The sequence below is a fragment of the Euleptes europaea genome, chromosome 19, assembly GCF_029931775.1.
Source record: "Euleptes europaea isolate rEulEur1 chromosome 19, rEulEur1.hap1, whole genome shotgun sequence".
Taxonomy (NCBI): Eukaryota; Metazoa; Chordata; class Lepidosauria; order Squamata; family Sphaerodactylidae; genus Euleptes; species Euleptes europaea.
The window spans coordinates 4554528-4577265 of record NC_079330.1 but is presented as its reverse complement, the minus strand read 5'-3'; the positions used below and the strand labels follow the sequence as shown (position 1 = coordinate 4577265).

The 22738-nt window shown below is 50.8% G+C and overlaps 1 protein-coding gene and 2 non-coding genes across 5 annotated transcripts in view; all 3 read right to left on the bottom strand.

Annotated features, from left to right (window-relative positions):
• Nucleotides 1-22738, bottom strand: part of RERE (arginine-glutamic acid dipeptide repeats) — a 326934-nt gene that overhangs the window by 111807 nt on the left and 192389 nt on the right. For all 3 annotated transcript variants that reach the window (XM_056865253.1, XM_056865254.1, XM_056865255.1), the window contains exons 6-7: nt 18870-18974; nt 1853-1901 (exon numbers count right to left, since the gene is read on the bottom strand). In XM_056865253.1, the coding sequence (XP_056721231.1) occupies nt 1853-1901; nt 18870-18974 (154 nt within the window). The remainder of the gene's footprint in view (nt 1-1852; nt 1902-18869; nt 18975-22738) is intronic.
• On the bottom strand, nt 20264-20335 carry TRNAP-GGG (transfer RNA proline (anticodon GGG)). Its single transcript has one exon. It is a non-coding gene; the product is annotated as a tRNA-Pro (tRNA).
• On the bottom strand, nt 21329-21400 carry TRNAP-GGG (transfer RNA proline (anticodon GGG)). Its single transcript has one exon. It is a non-coding gene; the product is annotated as a tRNA-Pro (tRNA).

Sequence of the window (22738 nt, the reverse complement as noted above, 5' to 3'; positions counted from 1 at the left end):
GAATACATGAAGCTGCCTTATACTGAATCAGACCCTTGGTCCATCAAAGTCGGTATTGTCTACTCAGACCGGCAGCGGCTCTCCAGGGTCTCAGGCAGGGGTCTTTCACCTACCTGCCTAGTCCCTTTAACTGGAGATGCCGGGGATTGAACCTGGGACCTTCTGCATGCCAAGCAGATGCTCTACCACTGAGCCACAGCCCCTCCCCATCCACAAGTCTGCATGCACAACTCTGCCACTGGTGAGGGTCGAGCCAGCCACTGTGGCAGTTGGCACCCCTGAGGGATATCAGGCAAAGGGATGGGCACAGATGTTATACCGCTGTCTGCAGGCATCCAAAGAGTAACCTGTAGACTGGTGAGCCCTCTCTGCATCTCTCAGTGACACAGCGTGAAGCGGTTAGCCAAAAGCAATGAGAGGATGCTGGGAATGCCCGATTAAAAAATGATCGTCACTTTGGAATGCACCTTGTTAAAACAGGCAAGCAGAGCTGGACCAAAGCTGGAAACTGCCAGATGGACTTATCGCCTGATTCCATGTAAGGCAGTTTCATACGATCTGGTGGGCACACACACACACAATTCAGCGCTCCACTAGAACTCACTGCGTGTCCTCATTGCACTGGACAGTGGGCTAGGAATTCATTAGACGCGGAGGTGTCAGAGCCCAGCAGGTGGCGCTGCCAAGGCTCAGCAACCACAGCAGTAAGGTGGGACGGGGGGAGCAAGCGAGGCCATGGGTGGGATTGCTCTGTTTACCCAGGCTTTTCCCTGATCTTCCTCCTCTTGTGGCAAGCTGGCTTTTATCATTGTCGAGGAGTATGTGCGCCTGTCAGGACAGTAACGCAGGAAGCCCCTCTGCAAGTCAGCGTATGGACTATACAAACGACCCAAATATTATTCAAGCACCGCCAATTAAATCTGTAAGTAACCATAAATATTTTAGCGGGCTTCAATACAGCAACCTGCATTGATGGATACACAGAATGGGAGGGGAGCCAGCACCACGCAGCACCCCCCCCCCGAGCTGAAGTTGAATGGAAGGTGCAACCCAGCTCTTTTCCCCTAGGAGGTGGGGTTTATTGAGAGGCCCCTCCCCTTTCCCCACCTCTTCCCCCAAATGTCTGTGCCTGTGGTTACAGGTTAGTTACACTTCAGCACTTGCTGGTTTTATCGAACTGATTCTTTCTTGAGTTACAGCCCATTCCTGAGGTGGGGGACTGAAAGCGGTCCGGAGGCGGTGTCCCCCTGCCGCCAGAGTGACCTCTTATCACAGAATAAGAGGCACTTACGTTGGTGGTGGGGACAGTTCCGTCGGCGCCTGGGTGCCGCGGAGCTGCATGCCGATCCTCCAACGCCTCAGTCTCTCCAAGACCTAAATCCCCGAAGATAAATGAGGGGCCAGGGGGGTGCATTCCCAGGGGTGGAGCTGACAGTAGTCAGCTTCGAAAGCCCCTCCAGCCTGGGAACGCCCCTTTGAACAGCCAAGGGTCCACCCAGATGGCTGGCCATGAGCATCCCCACCCACCTGTGCTGACCAATCATCATCCTTCCCTCTCCCTTTTGCTTTCTCTTCCGGGTGTGTGTGTGTCTTTGTTCACAGCAAACTCACATCCTCCTCTAAGCTTAGCTGATCTAATGTCAGAGGCCAGGCTGCTAAGGAAGCCACTGGAAAAAGTCAAACATGAAAGACCAAGAGCATCTTCTGTGAAATTAAGACGCCCTGTCTGTTGCAAAACACAGAGAGCTTCTGAACGACAGTTTGTGTTTTCCAGGTCAGAGGGGTTCTGGAACCGTTTGCTAGAATGGGACTGGCAACACATGTGATGGTTATCGAGGTAGGATCATCTTACCTGATGACTGGGCCCGACCCGGATTTCGCCCTGCGTGCTGTTCAACCTCCTGCAATCGAAAGACACAGAACCGCCAGTGAGTAGAGGATATATTTCTAATGCTCTGTCATATGTTTAATTTCCAAGCTGCTTCAAAGGCAAAGCGGGGTAATAAATCTCTCAAATAATCTGTTATCGCCAGCTGCACGCAAAGTCCTCGTCCAAAATCGTGAAGACAGCATGGCTGTTACTTGCTGCTCAGCCAAACGTGAAACACTTTTTTCCAGAGAAGCAACATCAAGATGATAGAATTCCAATCAACTACCCACAGCAACGGGCTCAGGCCTTCATACCACCGTCTACAAGCGCTGCTTGGGAGAACCCATAGACACCGATTGGGTTTTTATTTATTTATTTTGCGAGCAGAATGCAAACACAGTTAAAAGCACAGACAAATTGTGGTTTAGGGACAGATCGATGGGCAACCACGGAGCTGTGTGCAAAGGGTGCCACCTACTGAAAGGCCAGGGTTGCTTCCAGCTGCAGCTGCTAGCCAGCCTGAGCCCATCCCACGCCCGCCCCTCACCTCTGCCTGGGGCTCCAGATCACTGGCATCCCAGGGCACACTCAAATGCTTCAGGCGCCAGGCTGGCTGGGCACCGCATCTTTGACAAGTGGAGCCTCGGAGGATTCGGGTTTCCCTCCCAGCCTGGCACAAAAAAGGTGGGAGTCCGGGATTTTGCTCCTGGGGAATTTTTGAGATAAATTTCTAGTATGAGAATTGAACTGCTGAACCGCTGACATGATCTTTGGGGAAATCCCCCTGCTGCGGCCACCAGCAGCAAAGGTTTAATCGCTTTGGGAGAAGCAGCTCTCTGAGACAGGAGACAGTTCCCTAGATGTTCTCAAATCAGTGGGCTACAAGGATTTGGTTTTGGGTTTGTTTGTTTTTAAAACCCCTTCCAATTAAATGAAGTTTACATTTAAGCTACTGGCTTGATTTCCATCCCGCCCTTTCTCCAAGGACCTCAGGACAGCGTGTACCCCATCGTCCATTTTGTCCTTACGGCAACCCTATGAGGTAGATAAGGCTGAGGGAGTAGGAGAGAGTCAAGGTCAGCTGTGGAACACATGAAGCTGCCTTATAATGAATCAGACCCTTGGTCCATCAAAGTCAGTATTGTGTACTCAGACTGGCAGCAGCTCTCCAGAGTCTCAGGCAGAGGTCATTCACATCACCTAATTGCCTAGTCCCTTTAACTGGAGATGCCGGAGATTGAACCTGGGACCTTCTGCATGCCAATCAGATGCTCTCCCACTGAGCCACGGCCTCTTCCTACTGCATGATTCAGCAGGATCTGAACCCGGGCCTGTCTGGCTCCCGCTTCACACCCTCTCCCCGGCACTGGTGCTCTGCTGAGGTGCCAGTCTGAGTACACAATACTGACCTTGATGGACCGATGGTCTGATTCAGTATAAGGCAGCTTCATGTGCACTCCTGTGTGGAGTGGCCAAAGGGAAACGCGCACCTCCTTTTCTAAACCTGGCTGATGCGTCGCTTCGAGATGCAACACCTGATCACCACGTAATATCTCATGTGCTTCAGAAGTCACGCTGATGAGATTTGAACTGAAATTTTCACTTAAATTTTTACCGAGGGGGAGTTTTACACTGTTCCGACAGGCCTGCGTGAGCCTTGCTATGTACCCAGCGCCCTGCTGTCTGCACAGAATTGATTCCAAAACAGCAACATCCGCAACCGGCACATGCCGCAGCATTGGGCAATCTCTCCATGGAGTTCACAGCAAGGCGAGGAAGACGAATCACTTTTATTATGTAAAGGGAGAAAAAAAGAATGAATAGGAACCCATGTTCACGGAGTTGGAAAAAGCAGGCCACTCCATGTAATCCTTTCTTCAGCCCCGGCTCTTTTATTCCCACCGTTTGGTTTACAGCGAGAAAAACAAGCTGCTAAATCCATCCCTTTATTGAAACACCTTTCCGTACAATGGCTCCCTGCCCAGAAAGAGGTCTAGCAAAAGGAACTCGGTGTGGTCTACTCGAGAATGCTCTTCACAGACAGGAGACTCGCGCAGGTTGGGGCTGCGTTTTCACCCTGACTTGGCAGGTTCACCAAAAGGTACTGAGCTCCCCGCAAGGCTTTCCAAAAAGTGCATTCGTTCAAGTGACTGGAATAAGAGCACGTTCCGGCACTGATGTGGCTTTGCATGCTGACGCGGGGCCCGTGAGAGAGGCTGTGCATCTGGAAACACACCTCAATTTTCAGCCTTCGAAAATGGCTTCCAATTTTAAAACTCAAGGGGAGGGGAGGATATTGGTATAATTTGGTACCAAGAGCTATGAGGAGCTAAGCGAGGCCAATCTGAGCACAACAACCGAAAAACAGTCCCACCTTCCTACCGGTTCCACCCTGTAGGAGCCACTGATGTAAAGAATTAAAAAGCTTCTGTGCCTTCTTCCCTTGCCCAGCGTGCTCAAGAGCTCCAAAAACTCCAGTGCAACAGAGCTAGGCTCTCCTAATTCCATAATGACCAAATCCCCAGGAGGAGCCGTGTGAACCCAAACCAAGGGCCTGTTAGGAGATTTAACTCCGGAGACCAAGTCCTATGAGGAAAGGCTGAAGGAGCTGGGTATGTTTAGCCTGAAGAGGAGATGACTGAGAGGGAATATGATAACCATCTTCAAGCACTTGAAGGGTTGTCATATAGAGGAGGGTGCAGAGTTGTTTTCTGTTGCCCCAGAAGGTCGGACCAGAACCAACGGGTTGAAATTAAATCAAAAGACTTTCCGTCTGGACATTAGGAAGAATTTTCTAAGTTAGAGCGGTTCCTCAGTGGAACAGGCTTCCTCGGAGGTAGTGAGCTCTCCTTCCCTGGAGGTTTGTAAGCAGAGACTAGATGGCCACCTGTCAGCAATGCTGATTCTATGACCTTAAGCAGATAATGAGAAGGAGGGCATCTTGGCCATCTTCTGGGCATGGAATAGGGGTCACTGTGTGTGTGTGGGGGGGGGGGGTAGTTGTGAATTTCCTGCATTGTGCAGAAGGTTGGACTAGATGACTCTGGTGGCCCCTTCCAACTCTATGATTCTATGACCTATGTCTTGGAATGCTAGGCTTTTGGGCCTCCCTTGTCAGTAACCTCCTTTCCCCCCTTGTTTTGGGGAGAGGAGGGGAATGACTATTCATTCGATAAAGGGGGGGGCGGCTCACAAAAGCGTGTGCTACAAGGCATCTGTCAGCCTTTATAAGTCCCAACGAGACTTCAGCCCGCCTCTCTTCAGACAGCTGTTCTGTGAACACCCCCGTGCTCCACGGCCCAGATTTTTAAAAAGAGCTATGAATTAAGGCTGGGCAGAGGGTAGACCAATGAGGTACCAGCCAATTTCTGATGGATTGCCTACTGCCAACTGGTGACTGGGATTGCTACGGCGGAGGCTGCTCTGACCCAGCAAGGCATTTTCTTGTGTTCCTAGACAACAGTGCATTCTCAGGATCGTTTAATGCAGATCAGTAATGCCTCAGCTGCTCAGGGATCCTGCGTAGGCAGCCGCTCTTTGCCAATATGAAACATGGTGGTGGATCATAGAATCAGAGTTGGAAGGGGCCATATAGGTCATCTAGTCCAACCCCTGCATCTCTGACAAGTGCTTGTCCAGCCTCTGCTTAAAGACCGCCAGTGAGGGGGAGCTCTCCACCTCCCTAGGTAGCCGATTCCACCATCGAACAACTCTTAGTGTAAAAAATTTTTTCCCTAATATCCAGCCGGTACCTCTCTGCCTGCAATTTAAACCCATTATTGCGAGTCCTGTCCTCTGCTGCCAACATCTCTCCCACCCAACCTTGGGTACCCAGCTGGTGACCAATACTTCCAAGTCGGACCTGGGGCTTTACCTGGAACTTGGGCTGAGCGCCACACAGATGCACATCTGATTAGCTGCTGATGGCCATCATTTGCATCGTACCCTCCTTATTTGCTTAAAAAAAAAAAACTCATGCTAAGGATTTTCTCAATGCATATATTGCAGGCCCTGGTAATGGCCCTGGTCTGATCCAGCATGGCTTTTCTGATGTCCTTATGCCTTTTGAAGCTATTTCCTCCAGGAGAAGAGATCTCTGCAGCCTGGAGATTTGGTTGTAATTCCAGGACAACTCCAGGCTCCCACCTGGAGATTGGCCACCCTAGTGGAAAAGGGCCACGCCACCACCCACTCCAAATGAGGCATTTCTGAACCATTTCCCCCACTGGAGCAAAAACCTGCAAATGGAAGGAAAATTCTTGCTCCTGCAGCTCAAGCCACGCTGTTGGGGGTTTTTTTGTTTTTTGGAAGCCAAATTATAACAGCAGAGAGCAATTACAGCCCTAATGGGAGGGAAAGCATTGCCTGTTTATTCCATGGGAAAAGGGGCGGGGAGGGGGGTAGAGGAAGCTTGATGGGGTGGATGTAAAGGGGGGGTGAGGAGAGCAAGAAGCTAACGCTGTATATGAAATCTGACACCAAAGGAAACCGATGTAACAAAGTGGTATCCATAGTAACAACTTAATATTTCAGTCCTCTTCAGCTGCAGTGGATTAAATATAATGACAAGATGTTCCCCCTTTGAAAAGTAACCTGTTGCCATGGCAACACTGTAGTCTAGCGAATAAACAGAGACTGGACAGAAAGCAACTGGAAGCCGGAGACGGAATATCAAAAAGGAAGCAGCCCCCACGGGCAAGGTAGCGGGGGCTCTCTAACCCTCTGGTGCTTGGGTGGAGGAACCGGACCCCCCACTGCAAAACAGAATCATCCCCCCCTTCCCTGGCAAGGCCCATCTATTCCAGTTGCTTTTCCCCACTGGAATCTCACAAACAAAGCCGAAGAGTCTTCTCCTCTCTGTCCCTAACATGATACTTTGAGGTACACTGCCTTTGAACGTGGAAGTTTTCCCATGCAGGAAACCGGTGGCAAAAACTGATAGCTGGGGAAGAGGCACAAATGGGCTTTGAGTGAACTAACTTACATTCCAGCCCCACATGGGAAGTGCCGGCACCCAACTGGCTTCACTATGATCAACAACCACAAACTCTATAAATCCACAAGGGATTGGCAACCCAACACCTGTCTAAACCAGGACGGGTTGTCCACAGTTTTTAAAAGAGACATTCTCGGTCTAACACAAGAACGTAAGAAAGGCCATGCTGGATCAGACCAAGGCCCATCAAGTCCAGCAGTCTGTTCCCACAGTAGCCAACCAGGTGCCTCTAGGAAGCCAACAAACAAGACGACTGCAGCAGAATTACCCAGCCTGTGTTCCACAGCACCTAAGATAATAGGCATGCTCCACTGATACCGGAGAGAATAGGTATGCATCATGACTAGTATCCATTTTGACTAGTAGCCACTGATAGCCCCGTCCTCCACAAGAACATAAGAAAAGCCATGCTGGATCAGACCAAGGCCCATCAAGTCCAGCAGTCTGTTCCCACAGTAGCCAACCAGGTGCCTCTAGGAAGCCAACAAACAAGACGACTGCAGCAGAATTACCCAGCCTGTGTTCCACAGCACCTAAGATAATAGGCATGCTCCACTGATACCGGAGAGAATAGGTATGCATCATGACTAGTATCCATTTTGACTAGTAGCCACTGATAGCCCCGTCCTCCACAAGAACATAAGAAAAGCCATGCTGGATCAGACCAAGGCCCATCAAGTCCAGCAGTCTGTTCCCACCAGATGCCTCTAGGAAGCCCACAAACATGACCCTTTTGCTTACATTAGTCAATCAAGTTTTCCTTTACCTTGGCTTTTTGGCTCCTACCACTGCTTCTGGTTCTTCTGTGTATTACCTGGTTCCTAACTCTGGTGCTACCAGAGGCTGCTAGGAACATTCTTTAAGGACAAAGGTGGCCTATCAGTCTTCTAAAGGGGAACCCTCCCCTTTAGCCATCCATCAGGCTTCTCAGGTTGCAAACTGCAGCTATCCTCGGCATAAACGCTGAGGAATTAAAAACCCTTAAGTATCGTCTGGGAAACCCAGGTTCGAATCCCCGGAATCCCCGGAAGCTCGCTGGGTAACCTTGGGCCAGTCACAAGCTCTCAGCCTCGACCCTGCCAAGTATTTGAATGGGAAATCACCAAGGAATACCAGGGGCGTGAGGCGGAGGCAGGCAATGGCAAACCACCTCAAACGCTGAACGTCTCTTGCCTTGAAAACCTTACGGGTTGGCGCAAGTCGGCTGTGACTTGAGGGCAAAAAAAAAAATTACCCCAACAAACTTGTGAGGCAAGAAATCCAGTATTGGTTTCTACAACCCTTGGAGGTGGGCCGGAAGGGAATGAAAATAAATATTCACGTTTTTGAGAGAGACAGACAGACATCTAAGGCCATCCCAAGATTGGATGGCTCGTCAAGTATTTCGGCCTAGGCCACCCTAAACTCAACTCCAACCTGCCACCTGTTAAGATTCCAGAAGAACTATGTTTTAAAGACAACAGAGCCCAACCTCCTGCCTCAGACATCTGCAACTGCACAAGGGTAAGATGAAGAAGAGAGCAAAGCAAACCCTTGCTCGGCCATCCTGCAGGAGGGTGCAGTCCCTGGCCTCCCCCCCTCCCCCCCGTTACAAGGATTTCATGCAGCAGGAGCTGGGAAAGGCCTCTCTGGCTAAGACCCACCAGGAACTACTGCTGGTCAAAACGGAAACTTCGGGAACTGGATGGACCAGCGGGACCCCATAATCAGCCCTTTACTCGGAGCAAGCGTCCCGCTGATTATGAGATGCTGGAGTTGGGTGGGAGGCTCTCTTGATCGATTCTGTCCTGCTCGTAAGTTACCCTTTGGAGCACAGAACTAGATGAACCACTGGCCCGCTTCAGCATAGGCTGTTTTAACGGACCCCTGTAGAACCTGCCACACACTGATGGAGGGTAAAGTGCCCCAATGGGAGCTGGGGGGGGAAGGCATTTCTAATGATACTAGCAAGGAATGGAGCACAGAAAACCCAATAGAAGATCTGCCGAATTTGGAGATCTCTGAGCCGAACCAAAAAGCGTGAACAAGCTCTTCTAAGCAACCACCCCCCATCTCTCTTAGTACTGGAAGATTAATAATGGGCCTTGAAATGGCTTTTAAGGCACAAACTGTTGCTAGTTTTGTGCAGTTTTACCATTTCACAGATGGGGGAACTGAGGCTGCAAGATGGCAACCTACCCAAATAAAAGACAGCAAGTTCATAGGTAGCTGAGCACTAATTTCCCTGGATCCATGACAAAGAAACACTCCTCTACTCATTCCACCACATTTTACTCCCAGTTGTTAAGTGTTCTAATACTTAACTACCAACCTGAATATTTAACAAATCAAGGTCTGATTTTCTGTGTCTCTCCCCTGCCTTCCCCAGACTTTCCACTGCCACAGTTTCCTTCAAAAGAAGAGAAAAAGCTCAAGGCAGGAGAAACACCTATTTTTAGCTCCTCTCAACAAAGACGTGACATTTGGGGGAACATTGCCTGTAATCCCGAGTCAAGTTGAAATTCCAGGGAGGTCTCCGATGGTATTTAATAAGCAGCTCTAATTTAACAAGCTCAAGAAAAAAACCCAATCAATTTAAACTCTTACTCTACAGCAATCACACATTTGGCTTTATGTCCAAGGTTAACATAACCCACAAACACCACTGTATTTTCTGGCTAACTTCAGAAGGCAATGGCCTCTAGGTGAAACACCCTTTTAGAAGGACTGACGCAGATCCAAGAAGGTTAGGCTTACCAACAGCTGTTAACCATAACAACTAAATGAAACCTCCATGTTCAAAGGCAGTGTATCTCAGAATACCATGCTGGGAGCAATCAGCAACAGAAGACCCTTGCACTTTGTTTGTGAGATTCCAGTGGGGGAAAATACTGGAATAGATGGCCTTTGATCTGACCCTGTAAGGCAGACCCCACTTTACTATGAACATTCAATACTCAAACAGGAAACATTTTCATATTCCTGATCTCCAAAATAAGAACTACAACCACCCCAAACAACAAATGCCATTGGCTGGTTCCTTACAAATTGCATTTTTAAAAGGAAATTTCTAGTCCTCGAGACTTGGGACTGAGTCCACCGGTGCCCTCCCTACCCCCAGACAGAAAGTAGCATCTGACCTGGTACAGTACTAGGTTGGATCTGAGGACAGGTTTGTCCTGAACCTACTTTCTCAACGTTCGATGGCAGCCAGGATTCATTCTGAAAGCATGGAGCCAGAGGCAAAAACATTCTGGGGGAATCAGCTTCCAGAAAAACTGAGCCTTTTTAATTGTGTCAAATGCTTGATCGGAAACACCCAGAAACCCTTTAATGCAGCAGGCTTTAACCTATCTAATACACAATCACAGAAGTGCTACTGCAAGGTAGCATATATCACCTGTACCCTAGAGGGAGGAGAAAGAACGTATACCAAGTTTGGTAGTTCATAAGGATATTGTACAGACTTATTTTTTATTGAATAAAAAGTACTGACTGTGAAACAGCATCTCGTATATCATTCTCCAAAATTACCCAGCAAGCACAAATCTAGGAGTAAAACGCTTTCCCCATCACCTTTCAAACTGGATTTTTGGGACCACCTGCAACAAACAGCGGGGGTGGGGGGAAAGATTTATGAGCTTGCAAGCATACAGCAATTGGACAAATCAATTCCCCTGACAGAAGGAAAGAGGCCTGCAACGCAGGAGTGATCCACGCCTGGTTCAACCTACTCCAGCTTCGTGCTGTGCGGGTGCATTTACATGAACACATGAAACTGCCTTATACCGAATCAGACCCTTGGTCCATCAAAGTCAGTATTGTCTATCCAGACCGGCAGCGGCTCTCCAGAGTCTCAGGCAGAGGTCAGGGGTCTTTCACATGACCTACCTGCCTAGTCCCTTTAACTGGAGATGTTGGGGATTGAACCTGGGACCTTCTGCACGCCAAGCAGATGCTCTACCACTGAGACACGGCCCCTCCTCATTTCATTGTTGACTCTTCAGGAAAAAGAGACAACCCACCAGACTCCGCTAGACAGATCAAGAGGCTCTGTCGATCTAAGTGGTTCCTGTACCACTTTTAGTTGCTGACTGCAGCTGGTCAAATCAAGGAAGATGGGTCCACGACAGATTTTTTTGATATATTTAAAATGTTTATAACCCATTTCCCTCCTGTCAGATGGAAAGGTTATTTAGCCATGTTGGCTGAATAAAACTTCCATGTCCAGAGCCACGCCGCCGCTGAATACCAGTTGTCTGGGGAGTAGAAAAGAGCAAGAGTCCAGGAGCACCTGAAAGACTAATGGAAATTTCTGGCAGGGTGTGATCTTTCGTGAGTCACAGCTCACTTCTTCAGAGTTGTCATAAGAACATAAGAAAGGCCCTGCTGGATCAAACCAAGGCCCATCAAGTCCAGAAGTCTGTTCACACGGTGGCCAACCAGGTGCCTTTAGGAAGCCTACAAGCAAGACGACTGCAGCAGCATCCTGCCTGTGTTCCACAGCACCTAATAGAATAGGCATGCTCCTCTGATCCTGGAGATAAAGGTGTGCCTCATAAGAACGTAAGAAAAGCCCTGCTGGATCAGACCCAGGCTCATCAAGTCCAGCAGTCTGTTCACACAGTGGCCAACCAGGTGCCTCTCGGAAGCCCACAAGCAAGACGACTGCAGCAGCATTGTCCTGTGTTCCAAAGCATCTAAGATAATAGGCATGCTCCTCTGATCCTGGAAAGAATAGGCATGCATCATGACTTATATGCCAGGCTAACATAAATGCTCAACCTTATCTATTCAAATATTCCTTACCTATTCAAATTCTCAAATATTGCCACACAACAGTCAAGTAATTGACCGTGTTTTTTTTGTTTTTTTTAAGGAGTCAACTGACTGACATTGGGGTAAGCAGTGGGCAGGAGATGCTCACCACAGCTTTAGCAAAACAGACAAGGATCCCCCGTTTAGGGGAGGGCAGTATCAGGGGGAAGCTTTTGCCTTTCAGTCCTGCTTGTTGGCTTGGGGGGGGGAACTCGTTGGCCATTGCTGGCAACACGATACTGGGCTTCGACGGACCTTTGGCCTCCTCCGGCAGGGCGCTGCTTATGGGCTCCCACCTGGGACCCAGACCGGTCTAACTTCACCTTCGTCTGCCCTGCTGCAGAGTTTGCCTTCACACTGCCACCTGGAGCCTAGTCACTCCAAAGCCCCCTGACACTGCCGTCAAAATCTGTCAGCCTTCACCTGAGCAAAAAGCGCAACCTCCCAAGTACACAGCTGACCTGATGGGACAGCGGATGGGACCAGCACAAAAAGGGCAACCTCCCAAGTACACAACTGACCTGATGGGACAGCGGATGGGACCAGCACTTCAGTAAGGACTTCACAGACATGGGGCTACACAGAAACGCCTGAGGCAAGTGGCAATTCAGTGACAGAGGCGCTTGTTGTCAATCGTATTGCCCAACCACAAAAGAAGCCTTGCCTTTACCCATCTAGCAATAACCACCGCTGCATATTCTGTTTTAAACTAATTCTGTACTAAGGAAAGCCAAACAGGATTTCCACAATTATGGAAATGAAGCTGGGCATGTACTGGAGCAAACACCATCGTTTATTATGCATTTGCAAAATGGTCCCGAAGCAATGTAGAGCATATGGGGGTCAAGGACTACGAGGTACAGAGGGCACAGATACAAGACTGGCACACAGGCTTAGAAGGGGCAGGGCACCGCACTTGCCAGCAATGGAGAAGACCGCAAGGCACGGCTACACCAAAGTCCCAACTCCCAACAAAGCTCTGCCCATTTTGATTTGTTGGCTTTTCTTTAGGTGCTACTCATGTTTCAAAAATCCTCCCTGCAAGTTTTGACGGCTAGAAAGTTGCTTTCGGATGGTCAGATCCTGCCATATTCCATGCTTGCACAAACACAGACACCAGGCTTGTTCCCATAAAGCGACAGGTGTGTGTATGGGGGGGGGGGTGTCCTAAAGGACAAGAAGATGCCACCTCAAATACTTAAAACTACCTAACCTAATTCCGTACGCACTGAGTTTGGTTTAGCCACCTTTCTGTCAGCAGGGAACTGCAGCAAAGACATTTTCCAGATTAATACGACACACACAGGCAATTCTTAAACTGCGAACTGAGGATTCCCACTATTCCTGAGAGGCCGGTCTGGGGTTCCCTATACGAGAAGCTCAACGGTTAGCGGACAAGTGACCATCCAGGTCCGGCGTCCGACTTTCACTCATCTTCTGTTACAGCACATGCATCTGCCGGGAAACTTTTGGTGTGTTCCGGGGGCACGTTCTCATTTCCGGGGGGAGGGGGGGCAGCTCAGAGGCCCAAAATAGACTGAGCCCTGCCTGAACTCGATGCACCTGCTGGAACGCTCCTCTGGGCCACGCAGAGGTTCCCTGGAAGAAGAGTCAACATGGGAAGAGGGAACATTTGGAAATTAAAGCGGTCCACGCCACTGCCTTGGCCCAAGCCTGGCCTGCCAAAATCTCCCTTGCTGGGCCTGCCCGCTGCTTCGGAGGCAAAAGATGCCCAATCTCCCGATGCACAGAGGGACTTCCAGAAGAAGAAGAGTTGGTTTTTATATGCCGATTTTCTCTACCACTTAAGGGAGACTCAACCCGGCTTACAATCGCCTTCCCTTCCCCGCCCCACAACAGACACCCTGTGAGGCAGGTGGGGCTGAGAGAGAGTTGCCCATGGTCACTGAGCTGGCTTCATGCGTAGGAGTGGGGAAACCAACGCGGTTCACCAGATTAGCCTCCACCGCTCATGTGGAGGAGTGGGGAATCAAACCCGGTTCTCCAGCTCAGAGTCCACCGCTCCGAACCACCGCTAACCAGAGGGAGGGACGCCTCCCTCCGTGACCCCCTGCCCAGCAGGAGCAGGCCGGCTCTCGGAGGGAGCCCCATCCCTCCTCCGAAGCGACCAATGGCGGCGGATCTATGACCCCCCTCCCTCCTCCGCGAAGCCCGATGCGGGCTTTGCCTCCGACGGGCCGGGACATCTCTCCCGGGAGGCATCGGGGGGGGGGGGGAAACCCGCAGCCCGGCCACGCAGCTCCGCCACCGACAGGCGACGAGCCCGGAGAGGCTGCAAGCGCCCTCGGCGTCTGCAGCAGGGAGAGGAGGCGCGGGGGCGGCCCCGTCCGCGGGGGCTCCTGCCTGCCCGCGCGCCCGCCCGCCTTTTCGTGCATTTTGCAAGCACGGAGCCCCTCTCGTTTTCGCCTTTCATGCACCGAGCCGGGGGCTCCACGAGGCATGCAAACGTCCACGCCAGCGAAGGCTCCGCCGGACCGTCTTTGCAGAGAAGCGCCGAGCGGCGGCGGCCACAGAACCGCCCCGCGGCCAAAGCGAGGCCGCCGGGCTGTCCGCCTACCTGCAGGGGCCGAGCGGGTCGTCCATGGCAAATGACAGGCGCGGCTCTTCCTCCTCCCCCCCTCCCTGACCTTGCCGCTCCGGGGGCGGGCGGGGGAGAGGGGAGCCTGCCGGAGGGGGGGGCTTGTTTTTCCTCCCTCTTCTCCCCCCTCCCGCCCTCCCTCCAAGATGGAGGCAGGCAGGCAGGCAGGCGGAGGGAGCCCGGAGCGCGCCTGCGACTGAGCTTGTGCTGTGACCTAAGCCTGCGCGCAGGAACGCAGCAAACTTCGCCCTCGGACTGACAGCACTGAGCATGTGCTGTGACCCCCCCCCCGGTCCCTCCCGCCGCCACGCCACGCGACGCGCGCAGGCCCGGCCCCGCCGCTTCCGTAAATACAGCGCCAGCCCGGCGGCGGCCCCTGCAGTAGCCAGCCGGGGAGGGAAGAGGGGGGGCCTCGCCAGGGACTCTGCGCGGCGCGGCGCCCCCGCTTCCCTCCCCCCTTCCACGCGCGGCCTTTGCAAGCCGGAGGAGGAGGGGGCGGCGGCCTCGCAGCGCCCTTGCTGGCCCACCTCCGCGGCGAGGCGGGAGCCCCGCTCTCCAGCCCCGGCCCTGCAGACGCGGCAACCCGCTTGCAAGCTCGACCGCCACGGCCGGGAGACGGAAAGGCCAAGCCAGCCGCACAGGGAGAGGGGCTTGGGAGCCGCCGGGGGGTGGGGGCCTGGGAGCCGCCGGGGGGGGGGTCTTGGGAGCCGCCGGGGGGGGGTCTTGGGAGCCGCCGGGGGGGGCTTTTATTCCCCGCCCCCTCTTTATTCATTCAGCCCAGGACGGCGTCGCTACCACGGGGCCGTTTAAATCGGAGCTCCGCGTCCTATAGGAGCAGAAATTGGGTTCCTTTTAAAACAGGGCTTTGCATAGGGTTGCCAGGTCCCTCTTCGCTACCGGCGGGAGGTTTTTTTGGGGCGGAGCCTGAAGAGGGCGGGGTTTGATGCCATAGAGTCCAATTGCCAAAGCGGCCATTTTCTCCAGGGGAACTGATCTCTATCCGCTGGAGATCAGCTGTAACAGCAGGAGATCCCCAGCTACTACCTGGAGGTTGGCAACTCTAGTTTTGCATCACACCAAAGCTTGGAATTGGGATGGGGGCCAGGAATTCCTGGGCCAGGGGAGCCTCCAGCCTGCTCCCAGGGCATGAATTGAAGGGGGGGGCGCAAAGCTGCTCTATTACTGAGTCAGTAAAATAGTTATACCCTAAGAGTGGATGAAGGATGCTTGCATGCACCGTTTTAATGTCATTTGGACACAGATACAAAGTCTTCATTATTATTTCCCCTTCCCCCCCTTGTTTTTTCTGTACCCCAATTATAAAAATAAAATTTAATTAAAAATATTTATACCCTGCCCTTCCCCATTGGCAGCTAAGTCAAAACTTTATCTCTTCGTGCCCTGTATGAGAGAGGAAGCAAGTGTTTACTCTTGGGGGAGGGCAGGGGTCTGGACCTAGAAAGGAATGTTGCCCCCCCCATACAAAATTTCCCCATCCCAGCTTCTTTCACCTGCTCCATACAAACAACCAGATGCTTTCGTTGGGCCCATCTGTGGTCACCAAAACAAACTGAAGGAGCAGAGAAAAGAAGGGGCACGGTTTTCCCCACAGCTTGTTTATGCTGCAGGTCTGGGGGGGGGGATTATGCCCCTCCCCAAAAGAGTTTTCGTCAATACCATTAGCTCGCCTGGAATTCTGCTGCCTCAGTCTGCTGCTTGGGCGTTTTACTGGTTTGGCCTGGCCCTGTCTTAACTCCTGTTCCAGTGGTATTCCCAAATGGGGCAGACATCTGCATTCTGTACTAAGTCTGCAGCTTATTAAAACCCCGCTTAAAATGTGGATTTCAACCCAAAGAGGCCGCAGGGCAGTGGCTTTCGGACTGTTGGGTAGCTGACCATCTTCCCTGAGTGTTGATTTGCCCACCGTGCTGCTGTGATGAGCATGGGTAGGGGTGTTGCTGGGTAGAGACTAGATTGTATTCTTGTCTATTCTGGTCTAAGGCATCAGAAAACTGGCCAGAGTTCTGCAAGAACCAACTGAGCGTGGACAACCTGTCCCAGGATCTTCTAAAAAGCAGAGGGGCAGTCCAACTCAATGAGGAAAGGGTTCACCACTGAAGGTAGATTTCTGGGAGAAAGGGAACACACCAAAGGGGACCTTGAAAATGGAGAAGCCAGGGAGATGGTCCAATAAAGAACAAAAGAAGAGTTGTTTTTATACGCTGACTTTCTCTACCTTTTAAGCAGAATCAAACCGTCTTACAATCTCCTTCCCTTCCTCTTCTCACAACAGACACCTTGTGAGGTAGATGGGGCTGAGAGAGTTCAGAGAGAACTGTGACTAGCCCAAAGCCACCCAGCTGGCTTCATGTGTAGGAGTGGGGAAACCAACCCGGTTCACCAGATTAGCCTCCGCCGCTTATGTGGAGGAGTGGGGAATCAAACCCAGTTCTCCAGATTAGAGTGCACCGCTCTTAACCACTACAACACAAAGCCTTATCCTTGGAACTCAACGTTTGGCATTCACAGTAGAAAAAGTAAACTACGACAGACACTAGTCAATTTATTTCTGTCAATCATTCTTTCACAAGCGCTTGGATTTGGTTCCTTGGTGACGAGTGCGAAGGGGAACCCAGCAAATGACCTTTGGAACACAAACACATTTCAAAAAATTGCTGATATTCTTCATTCTTTTACCATTCCTTTTCCATCCACCTTCATCATTTCCACAGCAGAATTGTCTGTATACAATTCTCAGCTTGATATTTAAGACATGCTGCTGACCCAGAGCTGAGGGTGCAGATATGCGTGCACCCAAACCCAGACTTGGAATATGCGTAATAAATGATGTGGACCTACCAAAATCAGACCACTGCTCAGTTCAGCAGCGGTTCTCTCTAGGGACTCATGCAGAGAAGGGTCTTTCCCAATACCTCCTCCCCAAGTTCCCCTAACTCAGGACTGGCCCTGGGATCCTTTGCACGCAAACCTGAACAAAACCACTGAGCCACTGCACCTTCCCAACATTTCTTTACCACTTTTCCTCTACAGCTCAAGCAGTAGCACAATGCAATAGCACAATGCAATACGCCATAAAAACCACTGGAAGTCTACATAAGAACGTAAGAAAAGCCCTGCTGGATCAGACCAAGGTCCATCATGTCCAGCGGTCTGTACACACAGTGGCCAGCCAGGTGCCCCTAGGAAGCCCACAAGCAAAACGACTGCAGCACCACCATCCTGCCTGTGTTCCACAGCACCTAGTATAACAGGCATGCTCCTCTGAGACTGGAGAGAATATGTATGCATCATGACTAGTCTCCATTTTAACTAGTAGCCATGAATACCCCTCTCCTCCATGAACATGTCCACTCCCCTCTTCAAGCCTTCCAAGTTGGCAGCCATCACCACATCCTGGGGCAATGAGTTTCACCATTTAACTACACGTTGTGTGAAGAAATACTTCATTTTATCAGTTTTGAATCTCTCACCCTCCAGCTTCAGCAGATGACCCACGTTCTAGTATGAGAGAGGGAGAAAAGCTTCTCCCTGTCCACTCTAACACAACCATCAGAGCTTAAAACTAGTAAAATCAATGGAAACAGAACAGCCAACATCTCCTAGGTTACATGTCAGGCATAACCACAACCCACACCGGCCAACAAGAGCAGGAGCTGCTCCAACACACCCTTGTTCCTCTCTGTGCCACCGCAACCTGTGAGACTAGAGTTTCACACGACTGCAGCAACACTGGCGCTCTGTATGCACTCGGACTGACCCGACTCCCAGATTGGCAACTGCACGAGGGCTAGCGGCACGAGCAGCTTAATCGGGCTGACTCCAATTCACCTGCTGTCGCAGCCACCTCGGCAGCACCAGATGTTGCTCAGGGGGCACCCATGTTGCTCGGGTAATGTTGCAATTGGTCGAGGGTTCTTGAGTCCTGGGAAAGGCAGGCGAGAAACACACTCCCCACTAGAGATATCCCGGGTCCAAGCTAACAGCTCTCACCTCAGCATGGACACGGACCTTAGCAAGCCAGCCAGCTGGCAAAGCGTCCACTCTTCGGAGAGGCCCAGACCAGCTGAGAAGACCAGGAGATTGTGTTCTGACAACATACTGTAATTCAGATCTTCAGCTAGATGCATAAATCATGGGACTGAGGGGGGGGAGCCTGCACAATCCGACAGACCCACAGCCCAGCAATGGAGCGCTTCTGAAAACAGCGTCTCAACGTGGGAGGATCACAGACAAGGAGGCCGCAAAAGATCGGCGCTGACAGTACTGGACAAGACAGGGCCCCACTGGCCTGATTTGTCGGCTAACTCTCTGTGTCCTCTTTATATTTCAGTTGCATTTATAGTATTAGCCCTGGGTACACAGGTGAGCTTTGGCAGGGAATCAATGAGGCTGGATTAAGTAATGGTGATCGGATCATTTAAGAAGTATTTCCTCTCAAAGGAAAACACGGGCTGTGTGCCCTGCCCTGTAAAGACGTTTACAAGGGAAACAGCCCTATCCTCCCCCACCCCCCTCAGAGGAGCTTGCCTATTCTGACAAAAGATAGACTGAAGTCTTTTCTGGTTAAATAACAGCAAACGACTCACCTTGTTTCTGGATTGTAGCCCAAGATGTAGAAAAAGGAATCCACTCGAGCTTTGAACTCTCTAGCAGCAAAAATGTCAGAGAAATGGGAGATATTACACTTCCCCCTGCAAGGAAGAAGAAAAATGGTTTTAGGCTCTTTCAAGCACACAGCAGCTCATTACACTGGAAGAGGAAGAAGAAGAGTTGGTTTTATCAATCTGGTTTACAATCACCTTCCCTTCCTATCCCACAACAGACACCCTGTGAGGTAGGTGGGGCCGAGAGAGCTCTAAGAGAGCTGTGATTAGCCCCAGGTCACCCCGCTGGCTTCATGTGGAGGAGTGGGGAAACCAACCCAGTTCACCAGATTAGAGTCCATCAGATTAGAGTCCACTGCTCATGTGGAGTAGGGAATCGAACCCAATTCTGCAGATCAGAGTCCACCACGCCAAACCACCGCTCTTCACCACTACGCCACGCTGGAGACTCCACAGAGACTTTGCAGCTCTTGCTCAGGTTCCCAAACCCAAAAGGGCCATCTGTTTTGACTGGCCACTTGCTTCTGGGATACCCCATGCTGGATGTCAAACAGTCAGCAACTTCAAACGACTCATGAAGAAAGCTGTACACAGTCTCACCTAATTGCACAACAAGCGTAAGCATGCAAGATTGGTCTAATTTTTCTTTAGAACTTATTTTCCCTCATAACTTGTATTTTACCCACTACCATGCAGGCAAGGGGCAACCCTCACACCCTGTGCCTTGGTTGGGAAACTTGCTTGAAATAATCTCAGATGTGTTGTATTTTGTTACGTTTGTAGTCCTCGTGGATATTGGTACCCTTGCCATAAGACCAGTATGCCCCACAGAAAGGAGTCAAGAAATTGGGTTATGGTGAGCCTCTCAAGTTGTAAGAGCTCTTCAAACCTCTCCAAACAACACAGGAAGGTTTGCTCAAAACTGAATCCGTAATGTCTGAGGATAAGTGGAAGTGCGTCCAATCAGAAGGCGAGACCAGAGCCCTGAATCTACTTGCCTGAAGAAGGAATCCCATATGCAATCCAACACACCCTGAAAACACAGTCCATCAGAACGGCGTGGCGTTGGGGACACACAACTCTTCCGCAACTAACTTTGTAACCAAAAGCGTTTGCACAACATGCTGTGTTGTCTTCTACCAGTAACTTAACCTCTCCATGGGACAGGCGCCTGCTACTGAGATTAAACTAACACTGTTCTACTTGGCTTGGCCGTCCCCCAAACCCCAGCAACTTCTGACAACACATGATGCTGCCTTATACTGAATCAGACCATCGGTCCATCAAAGTCAATACTGTCTACTCAGACCGGCAGCGGCTCTCCAGGGTCTCAGGCAGGGGTCTTTCACATCACCTACTTGCCTAGCCCCTTTAAGTGGAGATGCCGGGGATTGAACCTGGGACCTTCTGCATCCCAAGCAGATGCTCTATCACTGAGCCACAGCCCCTCCCCAAAAATTAACTAATTGAACACATGAAGCTGCCTCATATTGAATCAGATCCTTGGTCCATCATAGTCAGTATTGTCTACTCAGACAGGGGTCTTTCACATCACCTAGTCCAGTGATGGCGAACCTTTTAGAGACCAAGTGCTCAAACTGCAACCCAAACCCCACTTATTTATCGCAAAGTCCCAACACGGCAATTTAACCTGAATACTGAGGTTTTAGTTTAGAAAAACCAACTCATACATAACATCTTTTGTCTTAAAAGAAAAACACAATTACAGAGCTTTCAATGATACAAACAACTTTTTATTGAAAGGTAAAAGTTTGCATTTGGCATGCTTTTGAACAATTAATGTATAATAAGGAGGTAGCACATACCCATCAGGGCTAGTAACCCGTGATGGACTTTTCCTCCAGAAATTTGTCCAATCCCCTCTTAAAGGCATCTAGGCTAGATGCCATCACCACATCCTGTGGCAAGGAGTTCCACAGGTTAATTACATGCTGGGTAAGTGGGTGTTCCTCTTTTAGTAGGAGATTTCACTGAAAGGTGGGAGGCACCGTAAAGCCCGCACTGTGGCCCAAGCGCTCTGCTCCCCTCCAGCTATGCCACGATGTGAGCTATGCTCCCCTCCAACCTAGCTCCTCTCCAACCCCACCACAGGAATTATCTTCGCCACAGACTCAACAGGCTGCTGTCCGCGCCGCACCCTCATGCCGCATGTGAGCCGCCCTGCCACATGTGACAGAGGAAGGAGGAAGTACTCCCATTGGGCTGTTGGGAAGAGGGGCGGGTGATGTGAGAAATGCCCTCAGGCACGCGTGGAGAGGGGGAGGGGAGCAGCCCGGCCCCGCGTCCCTCTGGCTTTCTAGTAACGAACTCAGGTGAACTCTGTGCTGGGGCGACGGCACACGTGCCCACAGAGAGGGCTCTGAGTGCCCCCTCTGGCACGTGTTCCATAGGTTCGCCACCACTGACCTAGTCCCTTTAACTGGAGATGCCGGGGATTGAACCTGGGACCTTCTGCATCCCAAGCAGATGCTCTACCACTGAGCCACAGCCCCTCCCCCTACCTCATGTTCTCTTGCGCAAGACTACAGAAGACCACTCCTATCAAAAGATCACTCAGCTTCCTGGTCAGACAGGGATGGGGAAGCTGCATGATTCCAGATTCACCCACCTACACTGCCTTTTTTTCTTCTTCCTATTGCCCTGACCCCAGAAAGCCACCTGCAACAAAATTCTACTTCGATCCAGTCGGTGTCAGAACAGCCTGTGATCCTGGCTTCCACAATGACTGGGGGAGGGAGATGAGCGCAGCAGAACCTAAGTACATGTAATTAGATGCTCTTGGCTTCATCCTCCTCCTCTCCCACCCACACCACCCCCTGTCTATATTTAGGCTGCAAGCTCCTTAGGGTAGGGAGAGAGGCAAATTAGAAGTTTTATGATCCAGCGGCATTTAGATCATATTGCAGCATGAACTAAGGCTGCGTGTCAAGCCGCCACCAGCCAATTCCAATGTGAACACAATTGTCATTTATGCACGGGAGGTTTTATCTTGGATTTGCTGCTCTGCAGATGCACATTTTCCCCATCCAAATTCTTAAAACTCAAAAATAAGCCCCTGTGTAGAGTTTTGAGAATTCGGTTGGGGGAAATGTGCATCGACAGAGTGGCAAATCCAAGGCAAAACCTCCCATGCCATAAATGGCCAATGTGAATACAAGAACCTTGAATTGTGCTGCAAGAGTTCCGCATCCAGTGAAGCTTCCAGTCTTCAAGGTCAGCCCCATGTAGAGTGCACCGCAGTAATCTAATCTAGATGTAACCAGGGCATGCACCAGTGGCCAGATCTTCTATTTGCTTACTACATTAAACAGGAACAAGGGTTACCAGGCCTTGGACCATGAGAAGTAGATGCCCATACAACATTTAAGGAGGATGACTCCAGAACCACCCATTTCCTGTGGCTGTACAAAATCCACTCACCACCATTGGCACAGGAACCTCACTACAAAAAACCAAGCTGTGGCGGAGTGCTGGCAGAACCCCCAGCACGTCCCCCTGTTGCTGTCAAGGAAGAAGCCCCTTGTTTCTCGTCACCCTATTTGGGTTCCCTTCCTCATTCTTCACAGGAATAACAGAGGACTCACTTGAAATATTCTTGGGGGGAAGTACACAGACACACCATTTGTTTTCTCAGTCTCTCTCAGCTGACAGATTTGCACACCTGGAGTCCTAAAATCCAGTCTGCCTTCCATAAGTTCCCCTCCTGGGATATCAATTTAACATCGGAAAGCCACCTTCCCAGGGACATAAAAAGCACTTTGGGCATTCCAAGAGGAGATTACAGCGCACTGGTGGAATTTTCCGGGGTTGTTTTAAAAGCAAAACAAAAC